This window comes from Sus scrofa, chromosome 14 (assembly GCF_054392235.1).
Source record: "Sus scrofa isolate SSC_HxYL_T2T_F1_AM1 chromosome 14, Sscrofa_HxYL_maternal_Yorkshire_Landrace_v2.0, whole genome shotgun sequence".
NCBI classification, from domain to species: Eukaryota; Metazoa; Chordata; class Mammalia; order Artiodactyla; family Suidae; genus Sus; species Sus scrofa.
In genome coordinates this window covers 78,059,273-78,077,093 of record NC_139396.1, presented here as the reverse complement: position 1 = coordinate 78,077,093, position 17,821 = coordinate 78,059,273, and the positions used below count along the sequence as shown (strand labels likewise).

The 17,821-nt window shown below is 36.2% G+C and overlaps 1 protein-coding gene across 8 annotated transcripts in view; it reads right to left on the bottom strand.

Moving 5' to 3' along the window:
- ARID4B (AT-rich interaction domain 4B) overlaps positions 1-17,821 on the bottom strand; it is a 159,628-nt gene that overhangs the window by 53,205 nt on the left and 88,602 nt on the right. For all 8 annotated transcript variants that reach the window (XR_002338970.2, XR_002338969.2, XM_021074399.2 and 5 more), the window contains 5 exons: positions 14,505-14,643; positions 10,328-10,407; positions 6,666-6,742; positions 4,940-5,094; positions 1,103-1,175 (listed from right to left, as the gene is read on the bottom strand). Coding sequence is in view for 6 of the 8 variants with exons in the window: in XM_021074399.2 (XP_020930058.2) it covers positions 1,103-1,175; positions 4,940-5,094; positions 6,666-6,742; positions 10,328-10,407; positions 14,505-14,643 (524 nt within the window). In the remaining 2 variants the exon portion in view is untranslated. The remainder of the gene's footprint in view (positions 1-1,102; positions 1,176-4,939; positions 5,095-6,665; positions 6,743-10,327; positions 10,408-14,504; positions 14,644-17,821) is intronic.

Sequence of the window (17,821 nt, the reverse complement as noted above, 5' to 3'; positions counted from 1 at the left end):
GAGGGTAGTAGCATTTCCAAGTATTATTCATTCATTTTGTCCTCGTTAAGCTAGAAAGCTGTCTGCCTCTCGCCACTCCCTTTCCAGCATCTTCCCAGGAAAGGAAAAACTACCCTCCGAACAGCAGATAAGCAAGAAAGTAACAGGGTCAAAGTTACTGGAGGACTAGGTCATCACTGTTATAAATTAAAATTTATTTTAACTACAAATTAAAAGTTATTGTTATACTCATTCCTCCTCCCCTCAATGCTTACATTTCTTAAACCACAAAAGGAGACTCAATAAACTAAGGCAAGGCTCATCTTAAGACTCTGTCTCCTTTCTCTATGGATAGTTTAATGGTGTCCTTAGTTCTAATGTGACTGGGTCATAAGACCTATGGGCCATCTAGAGTATGGTGTCTGTCTGTCTGTCTCTCTCTCCCTCACTTACATACCAAACACACACACATCCTGAATAGAGCAAACAGTGATTTTAGAGAAAGAGGCTTTTCTACAGGCATCTACAGGCTCAAATAAAATGGTACTCTGATTCCCATTCTGCTATTGTTCTGCTATGAGTTCTTTGGGATCCCATGGATGGGTAGGGGTATAGATAGGACAAAACACAGGCATGTGTGGGTCCATGGCCATAATATCCATCAAAATACTGTAAAATTCCACATTCTACTTACTATGTGACAGACACTAATATTAGGGTGCTGGTGATATTGGTAATCAAAAAGATGGCCATGATTACTAGTGACATGAAACTTAACAGAATTCTTATTTTTATTTTTTTGTCTTTTTAGGGCCGCACCCGTGGCATATGAAGGTTCCTAGGATAAGGGTCGAATAGGAGCTGTAGCCGCTGGCCTACGCCACAGCCATAACACCACCAGATCTGAGCTGTGTCTGCAACCTACAGCGCAGGTCACGGGCAATGCTGGATCCTTAACCTACTGAGTGAGGCCATGGGTCAAACTTGAGTCCTCATGGTTACTAGTCACATTTGTTTCTGCTGAGCCACATGGGAATTCCAGAATCCTTATTTGTAAAATATTAATTAAAATATTCATTATCTGATATCTACATTAGTGATGAATAAAAGAAAAAACACTCACCTCTATCTTCCATAAATTTGTACAACTGCTGAAGAAAGTTCTCCCTTTCCTCTGGAAATGGTTCTATTTCTTCCTAATTTTAATTACAGAAGAATAGAATATTATTTCCCTCAGTTAAGTATTTTAATAGAACATGCAGATTTCCTACCAACAGCAAAGACTAATACTCGCTACAATATTTCAAAGGATTTTTACCACATAAAAAATATTCAATATTAAGCCATTCAAAGCCAGAAAGTCTAGACATTTTATGCTTTACAGAGAAATATGTCCTAAAAGGTATCTCAATAGTGACAATCCCAAATGTAAATGTTCATATAAGAAATGAGACCAGCAAGACAGTTAATGAACTTTTTACCATATCAGAGATCTATTATTTAAAAGAGGGTCACAGGCTCAAAGAAGACCTATTCTCACTTACATTAAACTGGGTCAGGGTTTACCATCAAAACTGACTCTATTATTGCTCCTCAAGCTATAACTACAAATATCCTTCATTACAGACAGCCCCACTGTATAGTACTTCGAGCTTATAAAGTCAGTAAAGTGGGGAACAAACTTGATCTACAATACCTGAAGATTCAGACTTAGGGAAATCTTCAAGTAATAAAATAGTTCCCCGTTTTATCAATTACAAGGGAGGGACTAGCTTCTTGCTGCTGTGGCCAGGGGCTGTGGCAGTAGGGAGCTGGTCCTGAAGCAACCTGCAAGGAGCAGGGTAGTAGGTGAGATTGAGGAACTCGTCAATTCAGTGACTATCATCCATTCAACAAACATTTAATGAGCACCATTAGTGCAGGCACTATGCACTATGCAAGGTGCTGAATCAAATCAAAGAAAAATAAGTGATGGTGCTGCCATTATAGAACAGGATCAGGAGTAACTGCAGAGGAAGTGATTCCAAATATACACCTAGGCTTTACAGTTACTCTGGTTGAAACAAATGTTTTTCTAAATAGTAAAACTTAGGAGCATACTTTTCAACTGAGAGCCTAAATATATCATTTTTAATTTTAAAATTCATGTGCCGTGCCACTGTTTAAGATTTGCCTCTATTTTAAAACCTAGTAGAGAAAAGGAAGGAAATTAAAATCAACAAAATCTCATGTTGATAAGGTATTATGTTTACAAGTTGGGCTGAGAAGAACAAATGGTAATTATTAATTTGCTTATGATAAATCTATATTTCTCAATTTAAATGTATGCTGGGTTTTAGTAAGTAGTCAGATCTAAGTTCTAAGGAAATATGTTTTCTAGATATTATCTTAAATGCCCCCATGGTACAATCTTTGACTTTCATAAAACTGCCAACTTATTCCTGTTACAAAAACTTTTAAGTGAAGTTTGTATTTAACATTAAAAAATGTTTAGATTGCCAATCTAATTCCTATTGCAAAAAATTTCAAGTAAAGTTTGTATTTAAAAAATTGTTGAAACAGAAAACCAAATTGTTGAAACCATAAACTATAAACCATAAATCTAAGCAACAAAAGATTTGGTAACTAATAATTACTGATCATCTGTTACATGTTGCACACTATGATAGATACTACGAGAATAAGTACCAGTAAGACAGAGTTCCTACCCTTGAGGAGTTTATAGATTAGAAGGGGAGAAAATAAATAGAAAATACATGTATGTATGTGTGTATACACACACACACACACACACACACACACACACAATCACAAAAAAAATCTCTATAAGGTAGTAGTTCAGACTAGCAAACTGAGTGGTCAACTTTTCCTGAGGTGAAGAAGATGATGGTTCACAGAAAGTTTCACTTTACAGAAGGGGTATGTAAGTTGGGTTTAAAAAACTGAACAGAGAGTGCCCTGGTGGCTCAGTGGGTTAGGGATCCAGTGTTGTCACTGCTCTGACTTGGCTAACTGCTGTGGCACGGGTTTGATCCTTGGCCTGGAAACTTCGGCACGCCGAGGGTGCAGCGTACACCCCCTCCCCAAAGCAAACCAAAAAACCCCAATTGAACAGGAGTGTGTCAGGCTTACTAGGGGGAAGGGAAGGGCACTGTAGGCAGAGGTATTGTCTGTGCAAAGTTGAGTAGAAACAAGGTATGTAATTTGATGTTTCTACAGTATAAAGTTCAAAGTAGGAGGATATACCAAGAGAACTGATGAAAGAAAGGGCAGGGGTTGGACTATAAAGGGAGGGTCTAACAGTGACGCTTAAATTTCAGAATGATGAGAAGCCACTGAGGAAACGTTAAGAAAGAGGGCTGATTGCTTATTTTAGCATTTTAAATAGAAACTTGTAGGGGAAAAGACTGAAGCCTGGGAAACTTTTACACTACGTGCTATCATTATAGATCACTCTAACTTCTTTTTCTCCCCACTTGTTAGGGCTGTACCCAGGGCATATGGACATTCCCCAGCTAGGGATCAAATCGGAGCTGCAGCTGCTGGCCTATATCACAGCCCCAGCAATTCGAGATCTGAGCTGCAACTGCACCCTACACCACAGCTCGCAGCAACACCGGATCCTTAACCTACTGAGCGAGGCCAGGGACTGAACCCACATCCTCATGGATACTAGTTGGGTGCTTAACCCACTGAGCCACAAAAGGAACTCACTAGATCACTATATTATAAAACATAAACTCTAAAACAATCCTGTTTCATTATTAGTTGTTCACTACAGTTAGAGGGCAGAATTTTATAACTTACCTAAAATATTACATATTGACATTAACTTATCTCAGTTTCCTAAAAACATTAAATACAATTCACTACATGTCACGTATAGTAGCTTTCACTATGTGTACAATTCTTCCAATAACTTCCATAAAGTAGTTCCACCAGCCATTGTGGTACAAGAGGTACAGAGGTACAGTGTCACTAGTAATACTAAGGACATCCTTTCTCAGTACTTGTCGTTGCTAAACCTCAAGTACCAGCTACAATAAATTCTAATTTAGCTCCCTGATCCATTAAGTTCACAGGTAGGTCTTACTTATCTAATTAGAACTACCTATTTCTATTAAAGTCATTTAAGATTCTCTGAGTCAAAGATATATTAATCTTTAGGTGTTTGATTATTCCTTTAATACTAGATGGAAGATGCAATTTAAGAAAATATGCAAATGTAAACATTGTATGAGGTGACAATTGTCTTCATGATGGTAAAAAGCAAACAAAAAGTAGAGTTCTGCTGTATTTGGTGGGTATAACGTTAATCCTCTGATAAACCAAAAGCACAGCAAGATGAAGAAACATTTTTTCTTTCTTTTTTTTTTTAAGCTTTTTTAGGGCCGCACCCATGGCATGTGGAGGTTCCCAGGCTGGGGGTCGAATAGGAACTATAGCCGCTGGCCAACACCACAGCCACAGTAATGTCAGATCAGAGCCAGTCTGTGACCTACACCACAGCTCACGGCAATGCCAGATCCTTAACCCACTGAGCAAGGTCAGGGATTGAACCTGCATCCTTCATGGATACTAGTAGGATTCATTTCCGCTGTGCCACAACGGGAACTCCTCTTTTTATTTTTTTAAATTGAAGTACAGATGACATATAATATTCCATTAATTTCAGGTGTACAACATATTGATTTGACATTTATATATATTATAAAGACTAAGAAATATTTTTGAGGTTATTGGGATAATTATACTTAATATTTTTAATTTCTCAAGATCACATTTCTAAGGTAAGCAAGCAAACAGCTTGATTATGATGAATAGCACAAGTACAATTGTATAATGAAATACTTCTCATACTAAAAATATTTTAAATGATTAATGATTTATGCCATATCCTAACTCACAGAGGAAACCCAACTGTGCTTCATTTTAGAAGGCATTTACTATTTTTACTCACCTCTTCTTCACTGCTGTTATCCTCCTTTTCTTTTTCATCATCTTCCTCTTCCTCTTCTTCCTCTGCTTCACTGCTAGAACTATCTTCTTTCAATTCAGTCTTCCAGTTAGCAGGAATAGTTCTACTTTTGTGAAATTCAAGTGCCTGATCAAAGGCTGGAAAGAGACCATAAACTGTATCAAGTGGAGAAATTAAGACAACTGATTTGTCTAACAATAATAACAAGATAAATAAAACCTACTGTGCTGCCACCAGTGACATTTATGAAGTGTATGCTATGTGCCAGGCACCGTGCTAACTTGCTTTCCATTTAGCAACTCATTTAACCTTAACAGTCTTAGCATTAGGCACCCATTTTATAGATGGCAAAACTGCTACCATTTGAAGGTGACTTAGGTTCAAACAAGACAAGAGAAAGGGTCAATTTTCTTGCTTTTTAAACAAAAATTAAAGAGTGCCTAGTAAAAAACACTTTTAGGTAAATCGTTAATCATTTTACCAAAAAAAAGATTAGTGGATTTCCCATCATGGCTCAGTGGAAATGAATCTAACTAGCATCCATGAGGAGGCAGGTTCGATCCCTGGCCTCACTCAGTGGGTTAAGGATCTGGCACCACCCTGAGCTGTGGTGTAGGTCACAGATACGACTTGGATCTGGCATTGCTGTGGCTGTGGTGTAGGTCAATGGCTACAGCTCTGATTCAACCCCTAGCCTGGGAACCTCCACATGCTGCAGGTGTGGTCCTAAAACCACACACACACACAAAAGCATTATTAAACAGTATTATATGCCAGGAATAGAGTAATAAACATACAATACCTGAAAATATGCCATAAATATGTCCTCTACATTTCTAGTTAAACATGAATTAAAATTATGCTCTAACAATTAGCTTAAATTAAAATTAGCTACACAGTTATTCTCACTTTACAACACATGGAAATAAATTCTAAACCATAAATTCCTGATAATTTTTTAATCAGTCTACATAGCATATTATTTGATCTGATGAACATGGGCAAAGAAAAAATAAACAGCTATTTACAATGCCAAAAATCAAGTCAGAAATGCAACTATAGCATATACCTCCATAAATATAACTATTATTATATTATAAAAAATGTCAAATCAAAATTACTTTGATTCCTGTTTCTACCATCTTCAAGAACTAATATTTTAGTTACTAGGCAAAAGCCAGACTATAGGAAAAGGTCGATGATATCTTGTTCTTTCTTTCTTTTATTCATTTATCTACCTATCTATTCATTTATTTATATCTTTTTAGGGCCACACCATAAAAGTGGCATATGTAAGGTCACAGGCTTGCTGTAGCTGCCTGCCTATGCCATAGCCATAGCAACGCAGGATCTGAGCTACATCTGAGACTTAAACCACTGCTCAGGGCAATGCCGGATCCTTAACCCACTGAGCGAGGCCAGGCGTGGAACCTGTGTCCTCACGGTTACTAGTTGGGTTTGTTACCACTGAACCACGACAGGAACTTCTATTCTTTCCCATTTTTAGATTACTGTACCAATTATAAGCTGAAAAAAAAAAGAATACCTATAATAACAAGATGCATGGGTTTACAAAAGTATAAGTCACATAGAACCAAATGTAACTTCAAAGAGTTAAAAACAACTTAGGAGCAAAAGAATATTTAATCTTCAGAAATATTTCATTACTTTTTAAATTAAGTGTAATTTGTTCCAAGATCATCCTTACCTTGTTTTAATACAGCATCAGGCTTTGGTGCAGTGTCACTAGTAATTTCATGAACATCCTTTCTTGGTACTGAAGTACTATATGTATTTTTTTAATTTTAAAGGAAAAAAATGCACAAAAACATAACAGAGATTAATTGAGTCCTTTACCTACCACAGAAAGATATTGAAAACATGGGAATACTGACATTTATAATGAAAATGATGGCACACATAGTTGCAAGTCCCAAATAAAATGCTAGGCAGGGTGTTAAAATACTTAATCATCTACTGAAGGCCCCTGCCTTAAGAGATATTTTATAAACAAGGTATTCGGAAATATCCAATAATCCCCAGGTTAAATGCAATACTAAAAATACTAAAATGCTGAAAATAATAAATTAAAATGTGTGGATAGCAGAATGCATTAATCCAATAAAAAGTATGTCCAATAGTAAGAATTTGCTATCATTATCTTTCTTGAGATAATCACAAGAAATTACCAAATTAAAGATTGGAAGAAAATGTACTATATATAATGTAAAATGTTCTTTTAACAATTTTTTTAAAACTGAATTCCAGGTTAACAAGCAAACTTCTGGTATGTAATTTAGGGTCTTTCACAGAATTTAGCAACCATTAGGAAGGGTCAGATGCAAGCAACTATGAGAAGTTCTATCATATGTTACATTTATTTCCTGTTTTACACTAATAAATCATCATTCAGCTTTTCTGCATTTGATTTGTGTCAACAGATCTACAAAAGCCTAGACATTATTCCAAATACATTTTTCAAGACCTACCTTTTAAAAAAAAACTTTTTATTTAAAAGTGTCAAATACATGGAGTTCCCATCGTGGTGCAGTGGAAATGAATCTGACTAGCATCCATGAGGACGCAGGTTCGATACTGGCCTTGCTCAGTGGGTTAAGGATCCGGCATTGCCATGAGCTGTGGTGTATGTCGCAGACTCAGCTTGGATTGGACATATCTGTGGCTGTGGAGTAGGCCAGCAGCTACAGCTCCGATTAGACCCCTAGCCTGGGAACCTCCATATACCTCGGGTGTGGGCCTAAAAAGACAAAAAACAAAAACAAAAACGAAAAAGTTTCATATATATACAAAAGTAGATAGTGTTAACAGTACAATGAACTCCCACACATCCACCACTCACCTACAATAAGCATTTACTCAGAGCCATTTATACCTCTAGTTGTTACCTCCCACCCCACCTGGATTATTCTGAAGCAAATCCCAGGTATTACACAATTTGATTTATAATATTTCCTTATGGAGCTTTAAAAGAAAATTCTTTTAAAAATATAGCCATAACATTATCACATATTTTAAAATTTACAATAATTTCTTAATGTCACCAAATCAGTATTCAATTTCAGTGTTCAAATTTCTGACTATCTCCATTTTGTGGAAGTAGGTTTCATAGGTTGTTTTCAAAAATCACTTTTCAGAACTTGAAAGCACAAACAGCAAAATATAGTCTCCCAATAAGGAAAAATATAAAATAAATGGATTTTCTAAACTCAAAATGGCTTAAAGATTTAACCATAAGACAAAACACCATAAAACTCCTAGAAGAGAACATAGGCAAAACATCCTCTGACATTGACCATATAAATGTTTTCTTAGGTCAGTCTCCCAAAGCAATAGAAATAAACACAAAAATAAACCAAATGGGGGAGTTCCCGTCGTGGTGCAGTGGTTAACGAATCCGACTAGGAACCATGAGGTTGCGGGTTCGATCCCTGCCCTTGCTCAGTGGGTTAACGATCCGGCGATCCGGCGTTGCCGTGAGCTGTGGTGTAGGTTGCAGACATGGCTCGGATCCCTCGTTGCTGTGGCTCTGGCGTAGGCCGGTGGCTACAGCTCCGATTCGACCCCTAGCCTGCGAACCTCCATATGCCGCGGGAGCGGCCCAAGAAATAGCAACAATAACAACAACAACAACAACAAAAAGAAAAGACAAAAGACAAAAAAAAAAAAAAAAAAAAAAAAAAAAACCAAATGGGACTGAATCAAACTCAAAAGTTTTTGCACAGCAAAGGGAACCATAAAAAAAAAATATTAAGAAAAAAAAGGACAACCTATGGAATGGGAGAAAATAGTTTCAAAATGCAACAAGGGCTTAATCTCTAAAATATACAAACAATTTATACAACTCAACAGCAAAAAAACCCCCAACAACCCAATCGAAAAAGGAACAGAAGACCTGAAAAGACATTTTTCTAAAGAAGATACATATAGATGGCCAAAAGTCACATGAAAAAATGCTTAACAACACTAATTATAGAAAAATGCAAATCAGAATGTCCATCATTAACAAGTCAACAAATAACAAATGTTGGAGATGATGTGGAGAAAAAGGAACCCTCCTACACTGTTGGTGGGAATGTAAAATGGTACAACCGCTATGGAAAACAGTATGGAGGTACCTCAGAAAAGTAAATATAGAACTACCATATTACCCAGCAATCTCACTCCTGGGCATCTATCTGGACAAAACGTTCACTGAAAAAGATACATGTACCCCTATGTTCATTCCAGCTCTATTCACAACAGCCAAGACATGGAAACAACCTAAATGTCCAACAAGAGATGAATGGATTAAGAAGGTGTGGTACATACACACAATGGAATACTACTCAACTACTAAAAAGAACAAAATAATGCCATTTGCAGCAACATGGATGAACCAGAGGCTCATACTAAGTGAATTAAGTCAGAAAAAGACAAATACCACATGATATCATTTACATCTGGAATCTAATACATGGCACAAATGAAACTACCTACAGAAAAGAAACAAACTCATGGACGTGGAGAACAGATTTGTGGTTGCCAAGGGGGAAGGGGAGCCAGTGGGATGGAGTGGAATTTGGGGGTTAGTATATGCAAACTATTGCATTTGGAGTGGATAAGCAATGAGATCCTGCTGTAGAGCACAGGGAACTATATTCAGTCACTTGTGATGGAACATGATGGGGGATAATGTGAGAAGAAGAATGTGTATGTATCTATGTGTGCGTGTATATATGTATAACTGAGTCATTATGCTGTACAGCAGAAATTGACAGAACATTGTAAATCAACTATAATGGAAAAAATAAAAATCTTCAAAAAATAAAGGATTATAAAAAGGCCACAGAAATTGATAATTCAGCTCTAAAAAAGTTCTAAAAAATAATAAAGTTCTACATGAAAAATCACTTTCTTAATTCTTAGCAAACATTTGTAGTAACGCCTTTTAACCCTCAGACTACCGCAGAAGTCAATTTATACACAGCTATCACTACGCCCATTTAGACATAATTTAAAATGTTTAGAAAAGCCCTATTAGACATTCAAAAACAATAAATATATCAATTAATATACCAATCAAGTATTAGATATGGTATAGAGACTGAATTTTCCTCAAGTCATCAGCTATTACACAGGTAAATACTAACAAATTAGCACTGAATGTCTAGTTTAGAAAAGACTAAAATGAACAAGAGAAGACCTATTATAAGACTACTAACTTGATAACATGAAATATGATCATACACTAAAATATTCTTTATGATGAAAAGGAAAAAGCATAAGTCATTGGAAATATCTAATTTATAATTTACCATCCCAATTTGGAAAAAAACTGCCTACTTTTCACAACAAATGAATTATACTTACAATTTGCCATCTTTAAAAGATCGAACAAGAATATTGTCTTTTTTCACAGCAATTTCATCACTACAATCAGGACAAACCACCTTTGAAAAAAAGTGTGAAATGATGATAACTAAAAGCATGTTTATATATAGTTACATAAGTATCAACTATTTAAATCATTTAAAAAATAGTTTCAGCTTAAAATTTAAAAACAAATTTTAGTTTGAGGGTAAACAGTTATACACACACATGTGGGAACACACAGATAATTTTACATTTATATCCCATATCCTTCCAGCTCTCTAGATTACCCATACTGTTTTTAGACACAGGCATGTGCAGAAAGTAGAATCGTAGCTATGACTAGCCTGAAGCTGTGGACCAAGTCCCAGGCTGAAATAGAAAGTAAGAATGAAAGTGGATCAGTGTAGAAAAAGATGGAGAGCTAGTCTTACTAACAAAGGGTCTGCAGCATGGCCAGGATAACAGAGGCCAAAACAGGATCAGGTATCAGAACCTTAACAGAGATGATTCTCTACTTACAGTTTACATTTAAATACATACTTTAACACACACTAAAGTTTCTCCCTAATACTACCCACTCTTAAGAAGTAAAGCATTTTAAAGTGGACCCCTTCCTGGAGTCTATATAAGATTTATTTTATTTGCAGTCACCTCAGCTGTTATTTAATGTAAGGATAAGGCAAGCCTTTCCAAAGGCAATACTAATGTAAGACACCTATGAATTTTTATTACTTTAATCCCAAGGTGGCCCACTACATACACTGAGAACAATAGTTATGTTTTTAAATGAAAAGCGGGCTAAATGAACATAAGACTTGTTTTAAAGACTATATCATTAGCTCTCTGAAAATTGACATGATGGTACATAAAGGCATGTTTTCTCACCACAGGTTTAGGAGGAGCTGAGCTGGAAACAGGTAAGTTCTAATTCAGTCTTTAAAAGGTTGACAATTTCCATAATTGTAGCTGCACTGCTCAAATGTTGATGACATTACGAAATAATTCACTGACGAAGGCCTTTTAAATGCATTAGCATCCAGAGAAACTTTCTTGTCATTTCAATAACTCAAGTAAATACTTAATATTTGTTCATTCATTCATCCAGTCACTCTACAACTATTAACTATTTCATCAAGGTTCTGTACTAGAGCACAGAGGTGGAGATAATGAGCCTGTATTCCAGTTGTGAAGACAAGAAAGTGCACAAACAATTTGTTATTGAGATAAGTCCTTATCTAGGTGGTCAGGGACCGCTTGCTTGAGGACATAACATTTAAGTTCAGCTTTGAAAACTGAGTAGGAATTGGCTTGACAAAGGATGTATGTGTATCATGTGTATGGCATGGGCTGTACTACAAGCAGAGGAAAACAGATCATGGGAAGGGTCCGAGACAGCAAGCAGCAGAACCCACTCCAGGAAGTAAAAGAAGGTCAGCGTGGCCACCTTTCTACCTGGGCTGAGTGAGAGAGATAAGCAGAGTTCAGATTTGTCAGTCTTGTAGGCCATGTTAATTCTTGAGATAAAATCTAAAATCTTTAAGGGAAGAATCTGCAACAAGATAATGTCATAACAGAACTTCATTTTTACAAATTACTTTTGCTGTCATAAAGAAAATTGACAGAGAAGGGCAAGAATTTCAAGAGATGAAGCTACTGCAAATTTCCCAGGTGGGAGAGAGTGACCTGGACATAAAGTGCTGGCAATGGCAAATTAAAGAAATGAGAATACTAGAGGTAATCGGGGAAGTAGAGAGATGAGAGAGAATAGGATGCTTATGTTACTGCCGCATACAAATGGTGTCATTCACAGGGAGAGGAAACAATGGAGAAGGGTCAAGTTCTGGAATAAGGGAGGAAAGAATAAATTTAGTTTTGAGCTTATTAAATTTTGGGGTGACTAAAGGACAGCCAAAGGGAGATGCTGAAAAGACAAACTTCTGTCTAAAATTGTGAGGCAAAATCACCCATTTTTTTCTTTCTCATGAGCTTAGAGTTTTGAAAACCACACATATGATAGCTCTGGCCAGTGCTGAGGATGGTGTGTGAATAAGTGGGTTCACTCTTCTGTCTGTTATAGGAACTAAATATTTTATCCCATTTACCCACGTGATTTTCTTGATCCCTCAGACATTTCAGTTTATTATCTTAGCAACCAGTGCTACAAATGGGATGAGATCACCCTAAAGAGATACAGAGTGATATATTCCGAACCTTGAAAAACAACATTTAAAGATTAGTAAGATGAGAAATGGCAAAGGAAAGTGAAAAAGAGGACTGCATGAGTCAAGGAAGCTAAGATTTCCTCCCCTTAAAATGATGGTAAATACCACCTATGTTCAGCCTCAATTACAATTAAATGAGACTATGTACTTTTGTTAATAAGGTAGCACAGTGCCTGGCCAGGGTAAATGCTCAAAACATGGTCGCTATTTACAGTTCCTAGGAGTATGAAGTTGTTCTCTAACATGAGGATGTTATCGAACACTTGTTAAAATTTACTCAGTTTATAAACACTAATTTTAAAACAGAAATGCAAGTATTATTAATATGAGTATGTCAAGACTTATTTAGAACACAATTTCGCACTCTAGTTGACAGAAATTATTCATCACTGTCCAAAAGATCTCAAATTTGTGGTGAGGATCATATATATCAATAATGCTAAGATTTAAAAAATAACAATGTAATGGCTGACAGAGCAGATTACTGACTTTTCCATACTGTAAATCTTTATAGCTTTCTCATCATCAAGGAAACTATTTAAAAATTATGGTGAGAGGAGTTTCCATTGTGGCTCAGCAATAATAAACCCAACTGGTATCCATGAGGATGTGGGTTCAACCCCCGGCCCCACACAGTGGGTTAAGGATCCAGTGTTGCCATGAGCCTTGCAGATGAGGCTGTGGCTGTGGTGTAGGCCAGCAGCTGCAGCTCCCATTGGACCCCTATCCTGGGAACTTCTATATGCTGCAGATGTAGCCCTAAAAAGACAAAAAATAAAAAGTTATGATGAGAGAATCTTTAAAACTGAAAATACCAAAGTGAACAATTTAATGTTTCTATTGTTTTAGAAAAAGACACACAAAACTTTTAAAATAAGTTTTCAAAAGAAATTTTTACAAATAATCTTAGTGCTTTAGGAAAAAAGAAATGATCACATACACTGACATTTAAGTTTTCAGGTTACCATTAACCCAAAGCTTGACAAGTTACTTAACTCTTCTAACACTCAGTTTTCTTATTTCTAAAAGAGGGTAAGTAGGAGTTCCCGTCGTGGCTCAGTGGTTAACGAATCCGACTAGGAACCATGAGGCTGTGCGTTTGATCCCTGGCCTAGCTCAGTGGGTTAAGGATCCAGCATTGCCGTGAGCTGTGGTGTACGTCACAGATGTGGCTCGGATCCTGCGTTGCTGTGGCTGTGGTATAGGCTGGCAGCTATAGCTCCAATTAGACCCCTAGCCTGGGAACCTCCACATGCCTCAAGAGCAGTCCTAGAAAAAGCAAAAAGACAAAAAATAAAAGAGGATAAGTAATACCTACCTCATAATCTTTATAAAGATCTTAGCATAATCCTTGCACATAACAGGTATCCAATAAATGTGGAATGGATAGAAGGATATATGCAGAGGTATAAAGAGAGCATAAAGTATTTATATTTATTAAAATAATTGCCCTCATTAGTTTTAATTATAAGAATTTACTAGGCACTTACTTTGTGCATAACACTTAACTAAGCATTCAAGATAAAGAACAAAAAATGTACACTGCACGGGATGACAAATAGACATCACTTGTGGACAACAGCAGAAAACAAGATTCTATACTTCTTTTGCAATCTATTGCACGGTAGATTTAGAATTTTTTAAAAGTTTGCATGAGGAATTTTTATCCAAAATTGAGCAGTGTAACATATCTAGCCTCTAAAATTATCAAGACTTTTCCTCTCTTGGATGACTTCAAGAGTTCTTTGCACTCAGAAACACTTTTCAAAGTAATTCTGTGTGAACTGAATGATGCTAAAATCATTTTCCCATTTTGTATCTATGAAAAACACTAGTAAGAAAATCAAGTGTTAGGAAAAAAAAGGAAGAAGAAAAAAATAAGAAAATCAGCTGTTTTCTTGATGAATTTTATATAGTTGAAAATTACATTCTTTTATACTGAAGTTACTCACCAATGCAGGAAACCATAGTGCTTTCTTTTTATCCAAACTAACATAATCTACACAGACAACTTTTCCTAGCAGCTCATCAATCTGTTTCCTATCATCCTCATCTTCATCACTGGAGGATGAAGAAGACTCTTCCTCTGGTCTAGGGAAAGAAAAAAGGGAGATATTTCCATTTATCTTCACAAAGAAAAAGCATACCAAGTTGATGAATACAGATATCTAGAAATCTTACCCCGTTTCCTAAAACCTACAGAATGGCTAATTTAAATTTTAAAATTGTTTTCTAAATTTCTAAAGAAGAATAAAAAGGGATACCATTAGAGGAAAGCACACCATTTTCCTAAAAATCTTTTGGCTTTATTTAGGGCTATTTTGAAAGATTAAGGGCAAGATCAGAAGAGACTAACACTGGTCCCAAATTTTCAAAAAACTGAAGTCCCCTTATAATAAGTATCCTAGTACTACACTAAACTATACTAGATCCCACTCTCAGGTTGAAGGAATTCTAGAGATGATAACTTTACACTCCCAGTGCAAAGCTAATTTTAAAAAGGGGAAGGCAGGAGTTCCTGTTGTGGCCTAGCAGAAATGAATCTGACTAGCATCCACGAGGATGTAGGTTCGACTCCTGACCTTGCTCAGTGGGTTAAGGATCTGGCGTTGCAGTGAGCTGCAGGTTTTAGACATGGCTTGGATACCACGTTGCTGTGGTTGTAGCGTAGGCCAGCAGCTACAGCTCTGATGCAACCCCTAGCCCAGGAAGCTCCATATGCCATGGGTGCAGCCCTTAAAAAGAAAAAAAAAAGTACAGCTATAAATGTAATAAATTCATGGAGTAATATAAAAAATAAATAAATTTCACCTGCAAAAAAGAAAAAAAATAGTGGGAAGGCAGATCTTTATTAATGGGGGAATCAGTGGGGGGGGGAGCCAATGTGATAAGAGATCATGGTTGTTGTCCTTGATATCAAATATACACAAACTAAGTATTCATCAGATGTACAATATGGTCCTTCTGCATTATGTTAACAAACTCCTTTCAGTTACACTGTATACTGGACTAGTAAATTATAAAGATATTAGAGCAGAAACTACTCAAAAACATACAACTGATGTTAAAGTATAGCAAAAGGTTAAACTAAAGAAGAAAAAAAAAAACCATACAAAACAAAAATTCTGAATCTGGTTCTGAGAAAGCCCACAATCAGTGGTAAAGAAAAGAGATTCTAACGACTTGACTGTTCAAAATGCCCAGAATAAGTAAAGATATTAAAAATTGTTAAATAAATAGACTGCAATGTATTTTCTTTTTATAAAATAAAACAGAATGACAAATATAAAAAATAAAACAAAAATAAAACAAAATGACAAATATACTAAAATGAAATATATTCATCCCTTCCCTTTATACTCATTCCAATGTATTTCAATTCATATTTATATATTCCAACATAAATATAAAGAAAGCAAAAACTACTATAATACTATTAAAAATTTTAGAATAATGGGGGAATATCAGTGTTTTATTTTAATGAGCACTCAATCTAAAAATTGTCCCCTGGTAAAAAACAAAACAAATCTTCAAAGTTTGCTACTGAGTAGAACTACTTTACTTCAAATGGCACTTACAGTGGTTTCACCCCTGTTTAGAAAGTAGGTAATAGATAAGGAAAAACCAATACGCCTTCATACTAGCAGGGCGTAAAACTTTACAAATAGGCATATAGCTTGGGATAGTAATGACAAACTTCACAAGTCTGATTTCTAATTGATTAGAAGAGCTTCTAAAGGGCAAGGACTATTCTCTCTTCAATTTCTTTTTTCTTTCTTTTTGTTTCTTTAGGGCCTCACCTGCTGCACATGGAAGTTTCCAGGCTAGGAGTCGAGTCGGAACTGCAGCTGACAGCCTATGCCACAGCCACAGCAATGCAGGATCCAAGCTGCGTCTGTGACTTACACCATAGCTCACAGCAACTCCAGATCCTTAACCCACTGAGCAAGGCCAGGGATCGAACCCCCATCCTCATGAATACTAATCACTACCTCTGAGCCACAATGGGAACTCCTCGTGCCACTTTCTAATGACTGGTAGTCCACCCCCAATCTTAAAACCATAATTACTGCTTTTGCAAAGAAGTTATATAAGACTCATTCAGCTACATTTTTATGGATGCCCTTTATGGCATTATCATTTGCAAGAGAGAAAGTCACAATGTCACAAATAGCATTAACCTGCAAAACACAGAGAGAGAAAACTGGGCTTTACTTGGCTAACAAAATCGTCTATAACACTATAAAAATTCTAATTCCTTTCATAAGACTTAACAAATGTGAAGACTTCAGACATGACAAAGTTACATACACAAACAAATGGACTGGCTATAAAAACCATCCATCCACCTCACACACTGTCTAGGTCCCTCCCTACAACCATTCCCCACTCATGGACTAGCTTTCCTTCCCTGCTCTCAGCTCCTCAAGTCTGTGTTCCAGTGATGCTTGTGTCTCTCTGCTGTATCAATTGTTCCATCTCTACTAGACTGAGTCCTACCAGCATACTGTTATTTCTAACAAAATGCTGTTACTTCTCCACTTAAAAAACACAAAAACAAAAAAATCCCCTGACTTCACTCTTTCCACCAGCTACCACTACCTAATTTCTCGACTCTCGTTTGCAGAAAAAGAGGCTGGAATGCTTTATTCTGACATCTGGAAAGTCTTTCACCTCCTCTAAGTCTCTGTTTCAAATGTCACCTCAATTAGATTACCTGATCACCTTATTCAAATTTACAACCTGCTCATCCCAATTTCCCCTAACCTTACTCTTATTATTTCCCCAGCACTTACAAATATATCATACTACACAATTTACTTACTTACGTCTTTTTCTTTATCATCCATCTCCCCCCATATGAGAGAATGTAAGCTCCAAAGGCAGAGATTTTATAAATGTCTGTTTTGTTCACTGATATATCCCAAGTACTTGAACAGTGCTTGGCACAGCCTAGATGCTCAAAAAACATTTGTTGACTAAACAAATGAATTAAATAGATTCTTTCTACTGTGGTACTTCTGATTTTTATTTCTTCTGAAATCATAAAATGTAAACGGTCAGTATAATGTATATAACCAGTATAAATCATACCATTATGCCTAAGATTCCTTTAACTTTTCCTTTTAGAGGAAGTTAGCCAGCAAATTGTTTACATAAAAGGTAAGTGCTCAATAAACTAATATACTAAAATAAATGAGCATCAAAAACATTTTATGAGATCAAAGACAGAAATTGATGGTAAACTCAGATTCATTTGTCTGTAAAT